Here is an 18,777-nt window from a genome sequence, read left to right on the forward strand (position 1 = left end):
AATCAAAACCAGGAAATATAAAACAAGTCCTCTTCTCTGCAGCCTTGTTCATTATTTTTGTTTATTCAGCCTAACTCTCAAATCCCCAGTATGAACGGCAGACTCCAGTATGCTTTCTGCCCTCACAGACTCTTTAGTAATCTTACTTGCTCTCTCAGTCTCTTCACCTGCTAGCTCTGCCTTCTCCTTGCCCTGGTCTGTTCATTCCCACTTCTTTTATTTAAGTGCAAATTAAAGAAAAGCAGTGGCAGCAGTAACAATCAAAATCCCTCTAAGGCTTCTTTCCTGTTCCATGTAGGAGATGGCTTTCTGGACTTAAATCTCTGATAAGGTAAAAGGTGTGCTTCTATGCCCTGTGCAAACAAAGATGTGAATGATCAACTGTCCTCAAGATGATTTTCTATGTATGGTACCTCCCAGAAACTCAAAAAGTCTCACTCAAATTGTGTACATGCTGATTGATGGGACCCTAAAGCACTCTCATCACACACTATGAATAACATGTCATTGGTTGAGTGGAAGGCAGAGTTTCCCCAGACTGACTAGTTCACCTCCATTCTTGTTCTTTAAATCCTACCAGCACCCAGGGAATAATCAAATTCCACCTCCTCCACCAAGACTCTCTGGCTCCTTCAAACTAACTGTTGTCAGGGTTCTGTCCCCTGAATTCCTTTTGAACATAAAGGAAAAAGCCTAGTTATGCACCCAAAGTTTCTTTAAATATACCATGCATCAGTCTTATTTCCATAATTAAGTGTAAGTACCTGAAATATGAGGACCGAGCTGAATTTATTGTGTGTGGATCATAATAAACTGTGGATAATTCTGAAAGAGATGGGAATAGCAGACCACCTAACTTGCCTCTTGAGGAATCTGTATGCAGGTCAGGAAGCAACAGTTAGAACTGGACATGGAACAACAGACTGGTTCCAAATAGGAAAAAGAGTCCTTCAAGGCTGTATATTGTCACCCTGCTTATTTAACTTCTATGCAGAGTACATCCTGAGAAATGCTGGACTGGAAGAAACACAAGCTGGAATCAAGATTGCCAGGAGAAATATCAATAACCTCAGATATGCAGATGACACCACCCTTATGGCAGAAAGTGAAGAGGAACTAAAAAGCCTCTTGATGAAAGTGAAAGAGAGAGCGAAAAAGTTGGCTTAAAGCTCAACATTCAGAAAACGAAGATCATGGCATCTGGTCCCATCACTTCATGGGAAATAGATGGGAAACAGTAGAAACAGTGTGACTTTATTTTTTGGGTCTCCAAAATCACTGCAGATGGTGACTGCAGCCATGAAATTAAGACGCTTACTCCTTGGAAGAAAAGTTATGACCAACCTAGATAGTATATTCAAAAGCAGAGACATTACCGGCTAAGGTCCATCTAGTCAAGGCTATGATTTTTCCAGTGGTCATGTATGGATGTGAGAGTTGGACTGTGAAGAAGGCTGAGCGCCGAAGAATTGATGCATTTGAACTGTGGTGTTGGAGAAGACTCTTGAGAGTCCTTTGGACTGCAAGGAGATCCAACCAGTCCGTTCTGAAGGAGATCAACCCTGGGATTTCTTGAGAAGGAATGATGCTAAAGTTGAAGCTCCAGTATTTTGGATATCTCATGTGAAGAGCTGACTGATTGGAAAAGACTCTGACGCTGGGAGAGATTGAGGGCAGGAGGTGAAGGGGACGACCGAGGATGAGATGGCTGGATGGCGTCATGGACTCGATGGACGTGAGTCTGAGTGAACTCCGGGAGTTGGTGATGGACAGGGAGGCCTGGCGTGCTGTGGTTCATGGGATCGCAAAGAGTCAGACACGACTGAGCGACTGAACTGAACTGATGTGAGCTGAATTTGAGTGAGGGGCCTGTGCAGCGTCCCGGTTTGGGTCAAATCCTGGATCTTCCATTTACAGACTGTGATTGCAGACAAATGACTCTTAGGTCAGTTCTCTGGTCTGCAACGTGAGGCTGCAGCAGCCTCAGCTCTGTCAGTGCACTGCAGAAATATAAAGAGTAAGCAGATGAAAGGCTTATAGTGATGCTGGGCACTTAGGTGGGATGCAGTAAGCTTTTTTTTTTTTTCTCCCATGCAGCCTATACCAGGGCCGAGCACAGGCTTGGCACATGCTGCTGGCTGCGGAGAGCATGCTGACTCTAAAGGCTGCTCTCCTGCTCGTAATGGTTTACCTGATGCTAGTGAAGAAGGTGTCCTTTTCCCCTCAGCACTTCATGCAAGGTGGCTGTCCTTTCCCCCCAAAAGGAAGGCTGATAGTCCTTGGATAGAGGTTTGGAAGGAATTCACACTCCCCAATAAGATACACCAGGCAAACTTTTTGGCTGTTAGATGGAGAATACAAAGATACAGTAATGAAAGAATGACAAGGTCAGGCCTTAGTTTATCCCATTTCCTAAATGTAGTCTTCACCCATTTTTCTATAAAAGCTTCTCTTTCTGTTTGCCTCCTCATTCCATTGCACCAAGAACCTTGCTTCCTGGGTTCTCAAGCATTCAAGATCAACTTATTTCAGCTTGTCTGCATCCCTTGTGCTGTCTAGAGTTTTTGGCTTTTCCTTGGTTTCCTGGACTCTTCACCATGCATAACCTCTGTCCCCTCCTGATTCTACGCTGCATGGCTACAGTGACCCTCTCCTGCCATACCCAGAGGTGGGGGCGTTTAGAACCGCCTGGAACTGTGTTCTGGGGCTGACTTGTTGAGGTCTCTTTAGTCTCTAGAATCCCAGCAATTAATTCGGGGCTACATTCTTCATGGTAGATTTTACATCGAGAAAGAGCGGAAAGGGGAGAATAACTTGGGAGAGTGGGATTGATATTTGCATACTCCTGTGTATAAAATAGGTAACTAGTCAGAACCTACTATATAGTACAGGGAACTCTATTCAATACTCTGTAATGACCTATGTGGGAATAGAATCTAAAAACGAGTGGATGTATGTATATGTATAACTGATTCGCTTTGCTGTGCTCCTGAAACTAACACAACATTGTAAGTCAACCATACGCTATTAAAAATAATAATAATAATGTTTATAAGAGCTGGGGGAAAAAAAAAGAAAGCATGGTGTCAAGGGAGTGTGAAAACGATTCTATTGTATGGGAACCACATTGGTTAATATTTTTACACTTGTTCTTTCAGCCTACTCAGCTGTTGGAATTTAATTAGCAGTAATATATTATTGTCAAAGTAATTAAAACCTCGCCTTGATTAAAAGCAGAATGGTTTTAATTAACAGGAAGAGGTTGGGCTGGCCTTAACTTTCTCTGTGAGGAATACACCGGCCTCAGTGGACTGGCTCTGTCTCCTCTGCAGGCTTGAAGGTCCGGGAGGTGTTTATCAACGTCACCAGGCAGCAGGTGGAGGACTTCCACGGGCCCGAGGACTATTGGTGCCAGTGTGTGGCGTGGAGCCACCTGGGGACCTCCAAGAGCAGGAAGGCCTCCGTGCGCATCGCCTGTGAGTATATTCAGGGTGACCTCCTTGTCCTGTAGCGGCACAGACTAGCCTTTCATAGAGGGGCTTAGGACAGGCCAGCTGCTTCTACAGTGGGGAAATGAGGGGACGGCAAGAAACCATCAGAATTCTTTCCACCTCTAATCAGTCCGCTCTTTTAAAATTGTGTTTTTAATGTTTGAGAATTCCCTCTGGAAGACAATCAGCAAATGAGCTGGGCTCAGAGATTCTGCCTAGGTTGTCAAAATGCAGGTGCCTCCACAATACCAGGAGAAATGGTTTCCACCCAAAAAAAGAAAAGAGAAAAACCCACGCAAATGGATTCTGCTCTTCGTCATCAGTGACACAGTTCAGGGGGCATTGATGGGAAATGTTGAGCAGTGACTGTTTACTGTACTTTGCCAGCAAATCTGCAAAAATAAGACATTAAAGATTAAGGGAGTTTTATAGCCTCCTGTTAAACCTCTTTCCTCTGAATCTTAAAACATGGAAATGGGTTTTAAAACTGCATTTGTTTGACCCGAGTAGGACTGACAAAAAGGCTCTTGAGGGGAAAAAAAAAAAAGAAAGAAAGATTGCCTTTCAGAAGAGCCTAACACCTCTTCATCACGTTTTAGCATCAGTGTTTTTATCATCTCAAACATGTTTAGAAATACACAACTTCCTCTCTCTTCCTTAAATGTCTTCATCCCTTCCACCCCAATGAGTCCGCCTGATATCTCCTGTGCCAAGGAGTGTAAAAGCCCATGCCACAGCCCCTCAAAAGAGGAGGCCAGAGATGGCTACTGTTGTTGTTATTGTATTAATACCTTTTCGAATGCTGCTTTTGAGAGTGCCGTGAAGAATATAGGTCAAGGGCCATTTATCTGAGGACTCAAGGAGTTCTTCGTAACAAATGTGGATGGTTTGGGGCTTGAGAATAAGAATAAATTGTGCGTTGCAGAGACATTTCTGTTTCTGGGGAAATGAAATCTCCGTCTCAGCACAGGCCCATCACCTTCACTGTCCTCACACTTTGGGAAGCTCTCAGCTGCATGTTGACTGGGCCCTTGGAGGCCGAGGAGGAGGTCATCTTGTAAGCTGTTCTCTTTGATGTAAGAGCTGTGGGAGACATTTTCCCTGTACCTGTGGTTGTTTCAGCCCACAAATAACTTTATGACTGGTCAGCTGAGACAGGGAATGTTTGATTTTTTTCTTCCTTAAGACGCCCAGCTCTGCGCTCCTAGTGTGGCCTCGGTCAGCCTCACCAAGGTATTTGACCCTAGTCAGGGTGAAGCAGATTATCCTTTAGGGCCCAAAGAGAGGAGAAGCAAAACCGTGTAGGGAATTTCAACACAAGTTCCCGCCATTTCCTTTGTCTTTTCCGTATCACCTGCCCCCTTCTTTTTACTGCTACCTCTTGAGCCCCACATGTATGATATCCTGTATATAGCATCTCATGAATCTGTCCATCTCCAAACTCTGTCACCTCCATACTTGCTCATTCATTCCTGGCAATTACATGCCTTCTAGAAACCTCCAAAGGTTCCCCCCCTCCTTAGAAAATTTGGCAGAGAATGGCTCAAACCCATCTTTTGTTAACTTCCACAGCCTTTGATTGTATACACTGTGCTCCGTCCTTCTAAGCACGTTAACCTTCTGCGCATCACCCTCACTTCTCAGACATGGGCCTTTGCTCCAAGCATTTCCTGTTTCAACAATGTGTATCCTCGTGGCTGAGAACCCAGATACTGGGGTCCTGTTGGTTTCCAATTACTAAATCCACTGCTTAGTGTTGCGATGGGGGCCAATTGATTCTTCTCTCTGCATCTAATGTTATGATAAAAGGGTGCTGACTTTGTAGAGTTGTTACAAGAGTTAGAGGTATTGATAACTATAGTGTCTAAAATCATACCTCACACAGAGTTAACTCTTATCAATCATCAGTTATTATGACATATTTGATCCTCTGTATCTCCAGCATCATTAGCCCGTGTGTTAATACTTAAACTAATTGAACTGAGTTACATTTCTGGTGCCTTAGTAATTTTTCTGTGGGTTATGGCTATGTAGACTCTAAAACTTCATTTGAGGCCACCCCAAAGTATCCAATTCTCAAAAGTGGGATAGGATTTAAGAAAGTTTAAAAAATGGAAAACACTTTTCTTTTCACTGCCTACTTTTTAGAGTCAGCTGATACTTCTGGGGTAATAATCATGCAAATCTCTCTAGTGATTAAAAAATCATTTGGTCATTCTTGTACAGGATATGCACACATGACTATAATAAAGATGTGATTTTTAGTAAAAAAGAAAATCTTTAAAGCCCATGTTATGCAGTTAGCTTAATATAATCTCTAATATTTAAACATATTTTTAATCTCTTCCTATATAGCAAGTGACAGATTCTTTCATTTATTTGAAATTATTTATGCAAGTCAAGACATGATTTATCATTAAATATTGCATTTGACTTGGGAACCAGTGTACATTAAAATGTAAATGAAACTTAACTATGTTTAATGGCATCAAAAGTGGAGGGAAAAACTGCCTTTAGGACCTTGCTTAGAATTCTTTTGATTTACTTGCAGAAGGGTTAAAAAAAATTTAAAAAGACAGTTCTTCTTTTTTTTTATAACTTTCATGTTTTGTTGAAATAAGGGATTTCTGCCTGCTATTTGCAAGCATTTCCCAGCAAATAACATATTGCACATGAGGATAGTTTTTATTCCCAATAAATGAAAAACCAAATTTGATATAATTGTCACTATATTTCTTCTTTTTTAAGATTGGTTTTTAAAGTGCTAAAGGCCTCTTCATGTGCTCAATAAAGATTTTGATATATGAATGTAGCTTATGAATTTGATGACAATTGTCTTGAGGGGACTTTGCAAAATTAGGATCATTTTTGTATGATTGATTAAACGATTGCAGTTCAACATCAGAGCTTCTTATACTTCCTGCATTTAACCAATGTTCCATTAAAAATTTAGCAGTTTCAAAACTGCAGTGGGCAAAACCTTCGTGGCATCTGAGCCATTCACCTGAGAGATGTCTTGTCATGATCGTGTTAGCTTATCTCTACAAAAACACCAGGAAGCTTGCTGGCATGCTATCACTTAGAGATCATCTGATTTTCAAGGGAAAAAATACAGACACTATTATTTTATTCCTGTCACTTATATTTTCTTTGAAATGGTCCCACCTGGGAATCAGTTAACTATGTAGATTTCTGGCTTCTAACCCAGACCTGAGGAAGGACTAGGGAAGATGTGTTTATATGAGGTTATCCAAGTGATTCTATGATTGTATAACCTTGGGACAGTGTACCCAGGAACAGGGCTTCTCAAACTTTCAACATGCATGCAAATCAGCTGATTTCCTGTTAAAATGTAGATGATTCAGTTAAGAGGATTCAGTATGTCCAGACCTTGCCATTTCTATGCCATTCTCTATGTCCAGAGATTCTGCCATTTCTAAGAGTTCCCAGATCATGCCGATATTGCCAGTTGGTCTGTGGACCCTACTTTGTGTGGGAAGACCCTAAAACCTAGAACACCTTAGGAAGCACTGTTTAGGAAGTAGTTGGCACTTAATAACTGAGAAAATGACATTGAGAAAAAGGTTAGATGGCGTGACCACAGATCTTCCAGCAGATAGATAGAAGACATGGAACCAGATCTTAAATCCATCCATTCATCCTTCTGAGTGTTCTTGCTACTAAGCCCAGTTGATTGCATTCTTCTGTTAAACGGGAATTTGAGAACCATCATACAGAAAAACAAGTTCATGTGCGTAGAAGTGTTTCCTTGAGGGAAGCAGTGATTGCTTTCTTTCTCTGTTTCTGAATAATTGAGTTCTTCCATATGGTCAAATTTTATACACACAAACACAGGTATATATCATACATACACACACCTGTATATAATATATATGTGTATATATATACGCACGTGGGCTTATCTGTGGCTCAGTTATAAACAATCTGCCAACCATGCTGGAGACGCAGGTTCAATCCTTAGGTCAGGAAGATCCCCTGGAGAAGGAAATGGCAACCCACTCCAGTATTTTTGCCTGGCAGCCTACGATCCATGGGGCCATGAAGAATCCAACATGACTGAGCAGTTTAACAACAATATATGCACACATGTAATCCATATGTAGGTTTCCCTGGTGGCTCAGATGGCAAAGAATCTGCCTAGAGTGCAAGAGGCCCAGGTTTGATCCCTGGGTCAGGAAGACAACCCATGCCAGTATTCTTGCCTAGAGAATTCCATGGACAGAGGAGCCTGGTGGGCTACAGTCCATGGGGTTTTGAAGAGTCAGACACAACTGAACAACTAACACACACACACACAATACATATATATATATATTTATACTTTATTATATATAAATGCATTTATATATATGTATATGTATATATAGTTACGTAAAATCATGAGCTATTCCTTAGTGGCCAAAAAGATTGGTACAGATTTTGTTTTAGTAGCTGAAGTGCCCATCATCTTAAACCATTGCATTTTCCTTCATTATTCCACCCCATGCCAGAGAGATGCTGGCTGCCCATCCAGCTGCCTAGGGCTGGAAGTAGCTGAAGCTCTATTTCAAAGTGTTTTTCTAAAGGTAAATAAATAAATACAACCCAGCCACATTCTCCCCACCAAGTTGGCAGAAGTCCGTCTTCAGGGAGCATCTCCCACGGGCCTCCTCTCGTTTGTCTGACTCAGTCGAGCTGGAGGTAGTCAGACCGCGGTGGCGTCTGTTACTTCTGCTGCTGGATGATTGTCAAAACGAGGAATATTCAATTATTCATAGTTGTTTATTTTCATGGGGGAACATTTGGCTGCTTAGCCATTGCTCTTCCTTCCCGTTTTTCTTCCTCTTCTTCATCTGCTTACAACATGTTTGGCGTCTGTCATTAACCCTTTGGTCAGGCACACTCGTCTTGACACTCGAAACTTCTTCTGCCGTATGGGAATTGGGGGTTGAGAGAAACATTGGCCTGTTGCAGTCACATAGCAAGTTGGCAGCTTGAGATAAATTGAAGCAGGAACCCACTGTTGATTATTTTTTAAAAGAGGAATCTATAAAATATGGATCCTGAATATAACTTTAATAGCTTATTGGAGACACTCTTCCTAAAATATCTATGCAGTTGTGCCAAGAATGAGTGAAAAACTTAGAGAATCTCTTTTAAAAGCTATGAAACTCCCTCCCTCATTTCACAGCTCCATAGCAAGAACAGTATTAGTTTTTATTTGCTTTGGTGGGAGAGGGTGTTCTCTTCTTAAAAAAAATATTTTTTTTCACATCTTTAGTTTTGGTTGGGCTGGGTCTTCATTGCTGCACATGGGCTTTCTCTAGTTTCAGCAAAAAGGGGCTACTCTTGTTGCAGGGCGTGGTCTCAAGGGTGCACAGGCTTCAGTAGGTGAGGTTCGCGGGCTCAGTAGTTGTGGCACATGGCCTTGGTTACCCAATGGCATGCGGGATCTTCCTGGACCAGGAATCAAACCCGTGTTCCCTGCACGGGCAGACAGATTCTTAACCACTGGACTGCCAAGGAGGTCCAAGACAGTGATTTTCAAAACTTAGAGGAGATACCCAGTTAAACCTGTTAGGAATCTTGGCTTCATGGCTTTGATGAAAATTTCACATACTAAAAGCTGTCCATAACCCTCTCTTGATGGCAAAATTAAATATAAAACAAGCATCTTCATGTTTATCTGGTGCTTAGAGTACGTAGCTAAGGAAGGGGATGGACATTGAAATGCAGCCTGCACCCCACCAGACAGGAATACACCCCAGAATGTGGTTGCAACCACATGAGTGAAGGGGATGGGTTTCCTTGTGGCCGTGTTATAGCCAAGACCGTGTTCTCGTAGGTGTCCAATTTACACCAAAGTGCTCCCGTAGGCTTGTGGCAGCAGAGCTGTGTGCAAAATTTGTGGTGCTGAGTGCAAAATGAACATGTGGGCCCCTCGTTCAAAAATCAAGAGTTTCACGCCATCAGTATTAGAACAATAAATCAACCATTCTGTTTCACACCCATGAAATAGCCACGATGACAGTAATGGTGATGACTCAGGAAATCACTTTGTATGTGTAATGGTTTTATAAAAAGGGACTAATTGGCCTAAAGGCTAGGGACACATTCCAACTGGCTCCATATGGAACTGGAGACAAGATTATTCTGTTTTTCCTCCAAAGCCAGAGGCCACATCACAGGAGCTAAGTTTTAAGATAGCATATTTGGGGTCAAGCCAGCAACTAGAAATGTGCGTATACCGGCGCATTCTTCCTGGACTACATTCTCCTGCAAACTGTACATAAGCAAGCGAGGGCTGTATGTCTGCTGGTGGTGATACTGGCAAAAGAAATTACTGCATTGGGTGAGCAGGTGACTAATAGGGGTTTCTTTTAGAAAATGTATTGTGACAGAATTCAGACTTTCGAGAAAGTTGCAGTGTAGTACAAAAAAATCCCATTAAGCTCTTTACTCACAACCTTCAAATGTTATCATTTGACCATATTGGGTTTGAGATCATGTCTTTCTGTGTTTATCAGTGGATGTATTTGTAATTAGACAGTGATGGTTTGTATTTTGACTTACGATTAAGTTGCAAACATGATGCTCACTTTACCCTAAATACATTTCCCCTAAATGCTTTAAATACTGTATGTTTGTAAGAAAACACATTTTCTGACATGACTGTAGTATATTTATCAAGAAATTCACATTGATACCGTTCTATTGTCCAGTCTAAAGACCTTATTCATCTTTTATCAGTTGTTCTGGGAAGTCCTTTATAACAATAACAAAAATCTTAGATCATGGCTTTCATTCAGGTGCAAGGTCTCTTTAGCCTTCTTTAATCCAAATAATTGCATCGTCTTCCTTTGTTGTTCATTACACTGAATTTTTTCAAGTGTAAAGGTCCGTCATTTTGTGTAGTGTTCCTCAAATTGAACTTGTAAAAAAGAAACAGCAGTCACCTCGAAAGGACTTTGACAGGTCAAATCTGGGACAATTTGAGTCTCAAAAGAGACTGTAGTAAAGGTTATAACTTATTAAATAAGAATCCATGAATCTACGCTGATATATTTTTAAAAGAAGATAAAAATAAATGGGAGGAGACAGCTCTCTTTTATAATAGAATAAATGAATAAATGTAGAAAGAATGATGGAAATGGAAGATCATTGAGCACCTGTCATAAAATTAATTGATTTAGACAAGTGTCATGGATGTTGAAATCAGTGGCTAAAAGTTTTAGGAGTAAAAGAATGTTCATAGAACTGAACATGAAAGTATTTCTCCACAAGTCACTGACTAATTGCAAGGAGGGAGTTAGTAAGTTAGCAATAGGGAATCCCACCATACACCACCTGAAACATGTGGTCACAGTTGACATCACCAGCAGTGGGACAAATCCATGAATCACTCCTGATGAGTTAGACTGAGGAGATCGCATCACTTGAGTGATAGTCCTTCCATACATAGCTCATCTGTATTTAACCCTAGGGAAACATTAGACAAGGCTAAATTGAGGAACGTTTTACATAAATGGTCATTTTTAACTACAGATATCTCGAAATTCTAGCCTTGTGTAGGAATGTTGATGGGGTATCCTGGGGATATAAGATACTACAAGATAAACTTGGTCCATCTTTCTGAAATACCAGTTGTATTTCCCTTCGGATCAATAAAATATAAACATGAACACAAATATGGAAAAAAAATTTTCCTGAATTGTGGAGATGGAACTAGAAACCTCAAAGCCCTTTTGGGCATGCCACATCTTTTTAGGCTCTATCCCTAAATGCCTTGGGGATGTGACTTCATTCTCCTCTGCCAGTAGGGGCGTTTAGGAGAAAGTGTGAGTAACACTGAATTGTAAGGGATTGTGATTCTATGAGTAGAGTAGGGTGATTTCTATGGAATTGGTGTAAACTGTGCTGCTTTTGCTTAATGTGTGCATAACTGAGTACATCGACCTTAAAGATGGGAACTTCTGGATAGCAGTGTGTGACTTCATAGCATTTCCTACTGTGGCCGATGGGGGAAAAAAAAAAATCCCCCAACCAAATAACATTCCTTCATGTCATTGATTGCCAAGTATTATTTTACTGAGAAGAATTTGCAGAAATAGGGCCAGCACCTTTTTTTAGGAAATCACAATTCAGTCTGCCATTCTGATGAAATAAACCTTAAAATTCCTAGAAAATGGCCATTTCTCTAAAAGGCCATTTCTCATAGAGGTTTAAGATGAAGAGGATATAGATTTTGCTTCAATTCAGCTCTTATTTTCTCCACTGAAGAAACCTTCTGACAGATAGTCTGAACGGATAATAAGCAAACAAAAGAAAACCAAAAAACCCACAAAACAAAAACATGACTTATCGTTGTCCATCTCTGAGGACTTTTGGAGCCTCATGATATGATTGTTAAATTAGTTTAGTATCCTTCTACCAGGATAAGTAAGGACAAAGACGTGCATTCTAGAGATTGGTTGAGTGTCAAAAAAAAGTTAACCAAGGTGTGAACGTGCTGGATAGCCATGAGTAATTGTCACTTTTGCTAGATAGCACCACAATACATTAAATTCCATTCCTTTGAAGAGTTTATACTCTAGTATAGTGAATAGCATAGACTTATACACAAGTCGTTTTCAAGGGAGTGTGGCTAGAGTAAGCACAGTGTGTTTTTGGAGCTCACCCAAAGGATAATTTACTAATCCTCGAGTCCTGTGGTGTATTTTCTGGGCTAATTCCTTAGGAAGGAGGAGGGTTGAGTTGAAGATCCTATGTTCAGGTGAAGGAGAGAGCTTGAGTTGTAAGTCCAGAAAAATGGACCAGTGTGGAAACTGCATGGAACTATGTGGGAAAACAAGGAGTTGGGGCTTCCAGAAGAGGTAGGCAGGTTGGATTGTGGAGGATGTTTGGATCCTCTGCTAAGAGTTTAGTCATCTATGTGGTCTGGGGCCACTGCAATGTCATAATCAGGCAGTAATATGGTCATACCTTCGAACCCCTGCCCCATCTTGTTGTTCAGCCACAGAGATTTAAAGGGGAGCAAAGCTCAAAACATAGCTTGTGCTAAGCTATGGGACTGCTGATGGGGCTTGACTTTGCTGGATGGAAAATTGGAGACAACAGGAACATGAAATGACCATGTGGCCACTTGCATGCAGTGGTGAGGAGAAGTGAAGTAGACCTTCAGGAATTAACCCCAGGTTTGGGACTTTCTAGACTTGGGGTTAAAGTGACTGAATGAATGGTGATTTCCTGAAGTGAGATCATGAACAGAGTAGAAGAAACTACTATGGAGAACAAGATGCTGAGTTTGGTTTTTGATCAAGTTATGTGGGAACTACAGAGATATTACTTTGCCAACAAAGGTCGGTCTAGTCAAGGCTATGGTTTTTCCAGTAGTCATGTATGGATGAGTTGAACTGTGAAGAAAGCTGAGCTCCGAAGAATTGATGCTTTTGAACTGTGGTGTTGGAGAAGACTCCTGAGAGTCCTTTGGACTGCAAGGAGATCCAACCAGTCCATTTTGAAGGAGATCAGCTCTGGGATTTCTTCAGAGGAAATGATGCTGAAGCTGAAACTCCAGTACTTTGGCCACCTCATGCAAAGAGTTGACTCACTGGAAAAGACCCTGATGCTGGGAGGGATTGGGGGCAGGAGGAGAAGGGGACAACGGAGGATGAGATGGCTGGATGGCATCCCTGACTCAACGGACGTGAGTCTGAGTGAACTCCGGGAGTTGGTGATGGACAGGAATGCCTGGTGTGCTACGATTCAAGGGGTTGCAAAGAGTTGAACACGACTGAGTGACCAAATTGAACTGAACTGATAATAGTACTATAATACTTCAGTATTCTCTTATTTCTATTTTTTATTTCTAATATTTCAAAAGTATCTAATGATCATCTAAACTATAACCAGTAGCCACACAGTTATACCATCACATGAGTTTGGGTGAACTCCAGGAGTTGGTGATGGACAGGGAGGCCTGGTAAGCTGCGATTCATGGGGTCGAAAAGAGTCGGACACGACTGAGCAACTGAACTGAACCCATGGAGTATATACACACTGAATATACCCATGGAATATAGGGTGAACCAGTCCATTTGAAAGGAAATCAGTCCTGAATATTCATTGGAAGGACTGATGTTGAAGCTGAAATTCCAATACTTTGGCCACCTGATGTGAAGAACTGACTCATTGAAAAATACCTTGATGCTGGGAAAGATTGAAGGCAGAAAGACTGAGGAGAAACGGATGACATAGGATGAGATGGTTGGATGGCATGACCAACACGATGGACATGAGTTTCAGTAGGCTCCAGGAGGTGGTGATGGACAAGGAAGCCTGGCATGCTATAATCTGTGGGGTTGCAAAGAGTTGGAGTGACTGAATGGAACTGAACCCATGGAATGTTCAATGAACTGTCTTTATCAAGCAGTTTGGGTTATGAGCCTGAAGCCCAGGGATCAGCCTCAAACGTTAGAATTTGGCAAGTAGTTGGTCTTTAGGGCAGTAATGACCTTGTCCATCAGAAAGATAGGAGGAGCAGGTGTTTCTCTGAAATACTTAAGATGGTGTGAGTTGGGCTTCCCTAGTAGTCTAGTGTAACCAATTCAGTACGGACTTTAAAAAATAGCCACATCAAAATAAAACAGTCTTATATGATGTTGACTAAGAAAGATGCACAACCTAAAAGTTGAGTTATGTTTTGTTTGGCAGGAACTTTTTAGGACTTTGAGCCCAGGGCACAGCATCGCAGATAATGCTCATAAAACTATTCTGAAGAGACAAGGGGAGAAGCCAGGATATATAAAAGTTTTTGCAACAAAATACCAGGTAATCAGAATATCAAAGGATTCGGTTCAGTTCGGTTGCTCAGTTGTCTCTGAATCATTGCAACCCCACAGACTGCAGCACGCCAGGCCTCCCTGTCCATCACCAACTCCCGGAGTTCATTCAAACTCATGTCCATCGAGTCGGTGGTGCCATCCAGCCATCTCATCCTCTGTCGTCCCCTTCTCCTCCTGCTCCCAATCCCTCCCAGCGTCAGGGTCTTTTCCAATGAGTCAACATTTCGCATGAGGTGGCCAAAGTATTGGAGTTTCAGCTTGAGCATCAGTCCTTCCAATGAACAGCCAGGACTGATCTCCTTTAGAATGGACTGGTTGGATCTCCTTGCAGTCCAAGGGACTCTCAACAGTCTTCTCCAACACCACAGTTCAAAAGCATCAATTCTTCTGTGCTCAGCTTTCTTTATAGTCCAACTCTCACATCCATACATAGCTACTGGAAAAACCATAGCCTTGACTGGATGGACCTTTGTTGACAAAATAATGTCTCTGCTTTTGAATATGCTATCAAGGTTGGTCATAACTTTCCTTCCAAGGAGTAAGTGTCTTTTAATTTCATGGCTGCAATCACCATCTGCAGTGATTTTGGAGCCCCCAAAAGATATAGTCAGCCATTGTTTCCACTGTTTCCCCATTTGCCATGAAGTGATGGGACCAGATGCCGTGGTTTTAGGATTATTGTTAACCAAAAGAAAACCTCAGGGAGGTAGGAGGAAGGTTCTAGAGGAAGGGGTATATTATGGCTGACTCGTGTTGATATATGGCAAAAACCAATGCAATATTGTAAGTAATTAGCCTCTAATTGAAAATTAAAAAAAAAAAAAGAAATCCCACTATTTCAAGTTAAGGAATTTAGTGCTTTTCTCTGTATGAAAAGTGAAAATGTTAGTTTCTCAGTTGTGTCCAACTCTTTGCCACCCCACAGACTGTAGCCCACCAGGCTCCTCTGTCCATGGGATTCCCCAGACAAAAATACTGAAGTGGGTAGCCATTCCCCTCTCCAGGGGATCTTCCTGACCTATGGATCGAACCCAGGTCTCCTGCGTTGCAGATGGATTCTCTTCCGTTTGAGCCAGGAGGGAAGCCCTTTCTGTGTATGGGAAGATAGAAGAGTCTGGGGTCATTGAAACCATTCCTTTGATATGCTCCTCAGCTCTCTGGGGCCAGTGTCCTGTGCTTTCTCATCCAGAGATTCCTCAGGTGCGCTGCCGGGGGTGGCTGCCGTGGTTGCTGCGAGATGGGCTTGGCATTGGCAGCCCTTCGTTTCCATCCTGAATGCCCTCAGCGCTCACCATTCAGGCAGCTGTGATGTGTGGTTTGGTGGCTGTAACACCCTTTGTTTACTGATAGGCAAACGGTATTTTAGTTCTCAGTGGTTTCCCATACTACACATTTTCCATCCTCCTCCCAAAATCCCCAAGTGCTGCGGAAGAGAAAGAACAGTGGACCATGGGTAGAATTCTGTACATGGTTAAGGAGTGAACAGAGGGGAGCCAGAGAGGAAACAGAGAAGAAAAAAAATGACGAGGCACTGAGAAATCCAAGAGTGGAGATTTTTCTTTTTTTTAATTATGAAAGTATGATTGCACATTTACAGGAGACTTGGGAAATTACAGAGCAAAACTGCACATAGTTCCATTATATATTACAGTTATTTTTAAGTAGATAAATTAAAAATTTTAGTTGGAGTTTCAGTATCAAAGGAAGAGTGGAGATGTTGATGAAGGAAGAAATGGCTCATGGAGTCAGTGTGATCACCAGATTAAAGTAAGACATAGGAGGGGTCAGTTTATTTGCTTCCATTGACACAGGACAAAGCAGTGTTATGAGAGTGACAGGAGATACTCCTCGGCCCAGGAATCAGTGGAAGATGAGAAAATGCAGATGGTATGGATGCCCCTGTCCAAAATTTTGACTTCAGATGAAAAATCTAGAGCGCTAGCTGGGGTTAACCATTTGATGGGTCCTAATACAAGCATGACATTTAGACAAGCTCATTTTAACAGGTCATAAGAGCTGGGTTTGAGTTCTGGCATCAACTACCCAGCTTTGTCCTCTAGTCGAGTGTCTCCTAAAACTTGCAGCCTACAAGGAGAAGCATACAGGGAGATCTTAAAAAAAAAAAAATAAGGTTACTGGGCTTTGTTCAAGATCTGTTGAATCATAACGTCTAGGAGTAAGGTCCAGGAATGCTTTTATGATTTTGCTGTCTTCCCACTGTCCACAAGTCAAGTTTTCTTTGCAGATTCCTCCTTCTCTTCCCATTTCTAAGTATGGTAATACCCTTAAGTCTCTCCTTTGCCCACAGGTTTTCCCTAGGTGAAATCTCTCACTCCATAGCACCAGTACTATCTGTCTGTTGTTTATACTTAGTTACATCTGATTCTCATGCAACCCCATGGATGGTAGCCCACCAGGCTCCTCTATCCATGGGATTTCCCAGACAAGAATAATGGAATGGGCCACCATTTCCTTCTCTAGGAGATCTTCTCCACTCAGGGATCAAACCCACATCTCCTGCATTGCAGGCAGATTCTTTACCAGCTGAGCCACCACACAGTTGAGTGTCTGTTGATACATTGGTTTTCCTCGGCCCTGACCTTGCACCTCATTTTCTGATGACTTTGTTCAGTGCCTCCCTGATACATTCACGCAAATATCTAGTCGGCATCTCAACATAATATGTCCCAGAGAAAACTCTCTTGGTTTTCACCCCATCAGCGCTGCTGCAAACCTATGTTTCTCCCCAAATTTTCCAGTTCAGTAATGGTGCCTCAGGGCTCATGGCAAGACCTGGGTGTCATCCTTGACTCTTCCGTTTCCTTCAGTCACATCCCATACAGCAACAAGTCCCGCCCCATCTGTGTCCACAGCACATCCTGAATTTGCCCACTTCCCGCCATCTGGTTATTTCTTTACTGCGATAATCTCACTGCTCACTTTCTTGCCGTACTAAAAGCCATTCTCCACACAGCAGCCAGAAAAATTACTTAAACAACAAAACATACAAGTCATATCATGTTCTTCCCTTGGCTGAACTTTTCCCATTGGATTTCCAAGTTCCATGATACTGGCCCCATGGGAATAGCTAGCCTCCTCTTATCTTGCCTTGCCCCAAAATGCTCTCCTTCCCTGCGTCAGCCCTGGTGACTTCTCTTATTACTCAAGTACCCCTAGTTGTCACTACTTCAGAGCCACTGTCATTCCATTTTCCTGGCAAGAGTGCTCCAGACCTCTGAGTAGTTAGTTCTTAGTTCTGTCTGCATTATTGGTTAGTCTCTCTGTAAGACTTAATGTGAAATATAGAGCTTGCTACCAACAAAGTGAACAGCATCTGGCTGGAGCGATCTCTTAGATCCTTCCTATTCAGGCAAGATTTATTTAAGGTCAGGCAAAACGCCACTCTCATTTCTTCCACTCACTTGGCCTGAGTAGAAAGCATAGTGCTAGCTAGTTAGTGGCTTATTGCAGCATTTACAGGCTTAAGACACATGGCCACATCTTGTCCTGATTGACCTTCCAGGCCTCAGGGAGAACTAGGGAAAAGGGAGAATCAAAATGCTAAAAATGCAGGATAAAAAATGTATTTCTTCTTGCTGCTAGGTTGGCGTTTTCTTTTTTATTTCTCCCTTCTTTTTGGCCCCCTGCCTCTCCATCTCTCTGTAGTACTGGTACTGAATTACAATGAGATGGTGAGTATTGAAAGCATTAGGTTCTTTTTAAGTCATGTCATCTTAAACTCTGCTAGTTCATAGCCTTCTCATTTCTGGGGGAGGGCTAGGAGGGCACCCAGGAAAGTCAGGAAAAATTCTTCTGTTGTGCGTTATTCTTAAAACTCTGTCCCATCGACCTTGGAGTTTGTTTGGTGTTCATGCGCTTATCAGGATGCTGGGCTGAAGATAAGCTCTAGTGCTGCTTGTAGGGGACGAGAGTTTTAGGCAGCACTACAGCTGGTGAATCCTGTCTATAGAAGGACAAGGAGTGCCACTTTGCTATCTACTTCTTGAGAACTGAGCAGACGAGTCTAGTCAATGGCCCCCATTGCTTTTTTCTCCATCAAAAGCACTTTTGTTCAAGACTTGTGGTTGCTAAAGGGAAGCGGGTGGGGGAAAGACGGTTTGGAAGATTGGGGTTAGCAGATTTAAACCATTATATATAGGATAAACAACAAGGTCTTACTATATATATAGCACAGGCAACTATATTCAATATCCTGTGATATACCCTAATGGAAAATAATTTCTTTAAGTGTATATACATATACACACACACACACACATATATATATATATGTATGTATCTGTAACTGAAACACCTTGCTGTCTAGCAGAAATTAACATGACATTGTAAATCAACCATGCTTCAATTTTTATAAAAAGCACTTGTTTCAGTGGCTATTCCTGCATTCACCTAAAGCTCAGTTTTCCCATTAGAACCACCAG

At 42.0% G+C, this 18,777-nt stretch overlaps 1 protein-coding gene across 7 annotated transcripts in view; it reads left to right on the forward strand.

The window, feature by feature from the left end:
* Nucleotides 1-18,777, forward strand: part of UNC5D (unc-5 netrin receptor D) — a 638,805-nt gene that overhangs the window by 376,404 nt on the left and 243,624 nt on the right. For all 7 annotated transcript variants that reach the window (XM_004021770.5, XM_042241215.1, XM_042241214.1 and 4 more), the window contains exon 3: nt 3,333-3,476. In XM_004021770.5, the coding sequence (XP_004021819.1) occupies nt 3,333-3,476 (144 nt within the window). The remainder of the gene's footprint in view (nt 1-3,332; nt 3,477-18,777) is intronic.

This window comes from Ovis aries, chromosome 26, assembly GCF_016772045.2.
Source record: "Ovis aries strain OAR_USU_Benz2616 breed Rambouillet chromosome 26, ARS-UI_Ramb_v3.0, whole genome shotgun sequence".
NCBI lineage: Eukaryota > Metazoa > Chordata > Mammalia > Artiodactyla > Bovidae > Ovis > Ovis aries.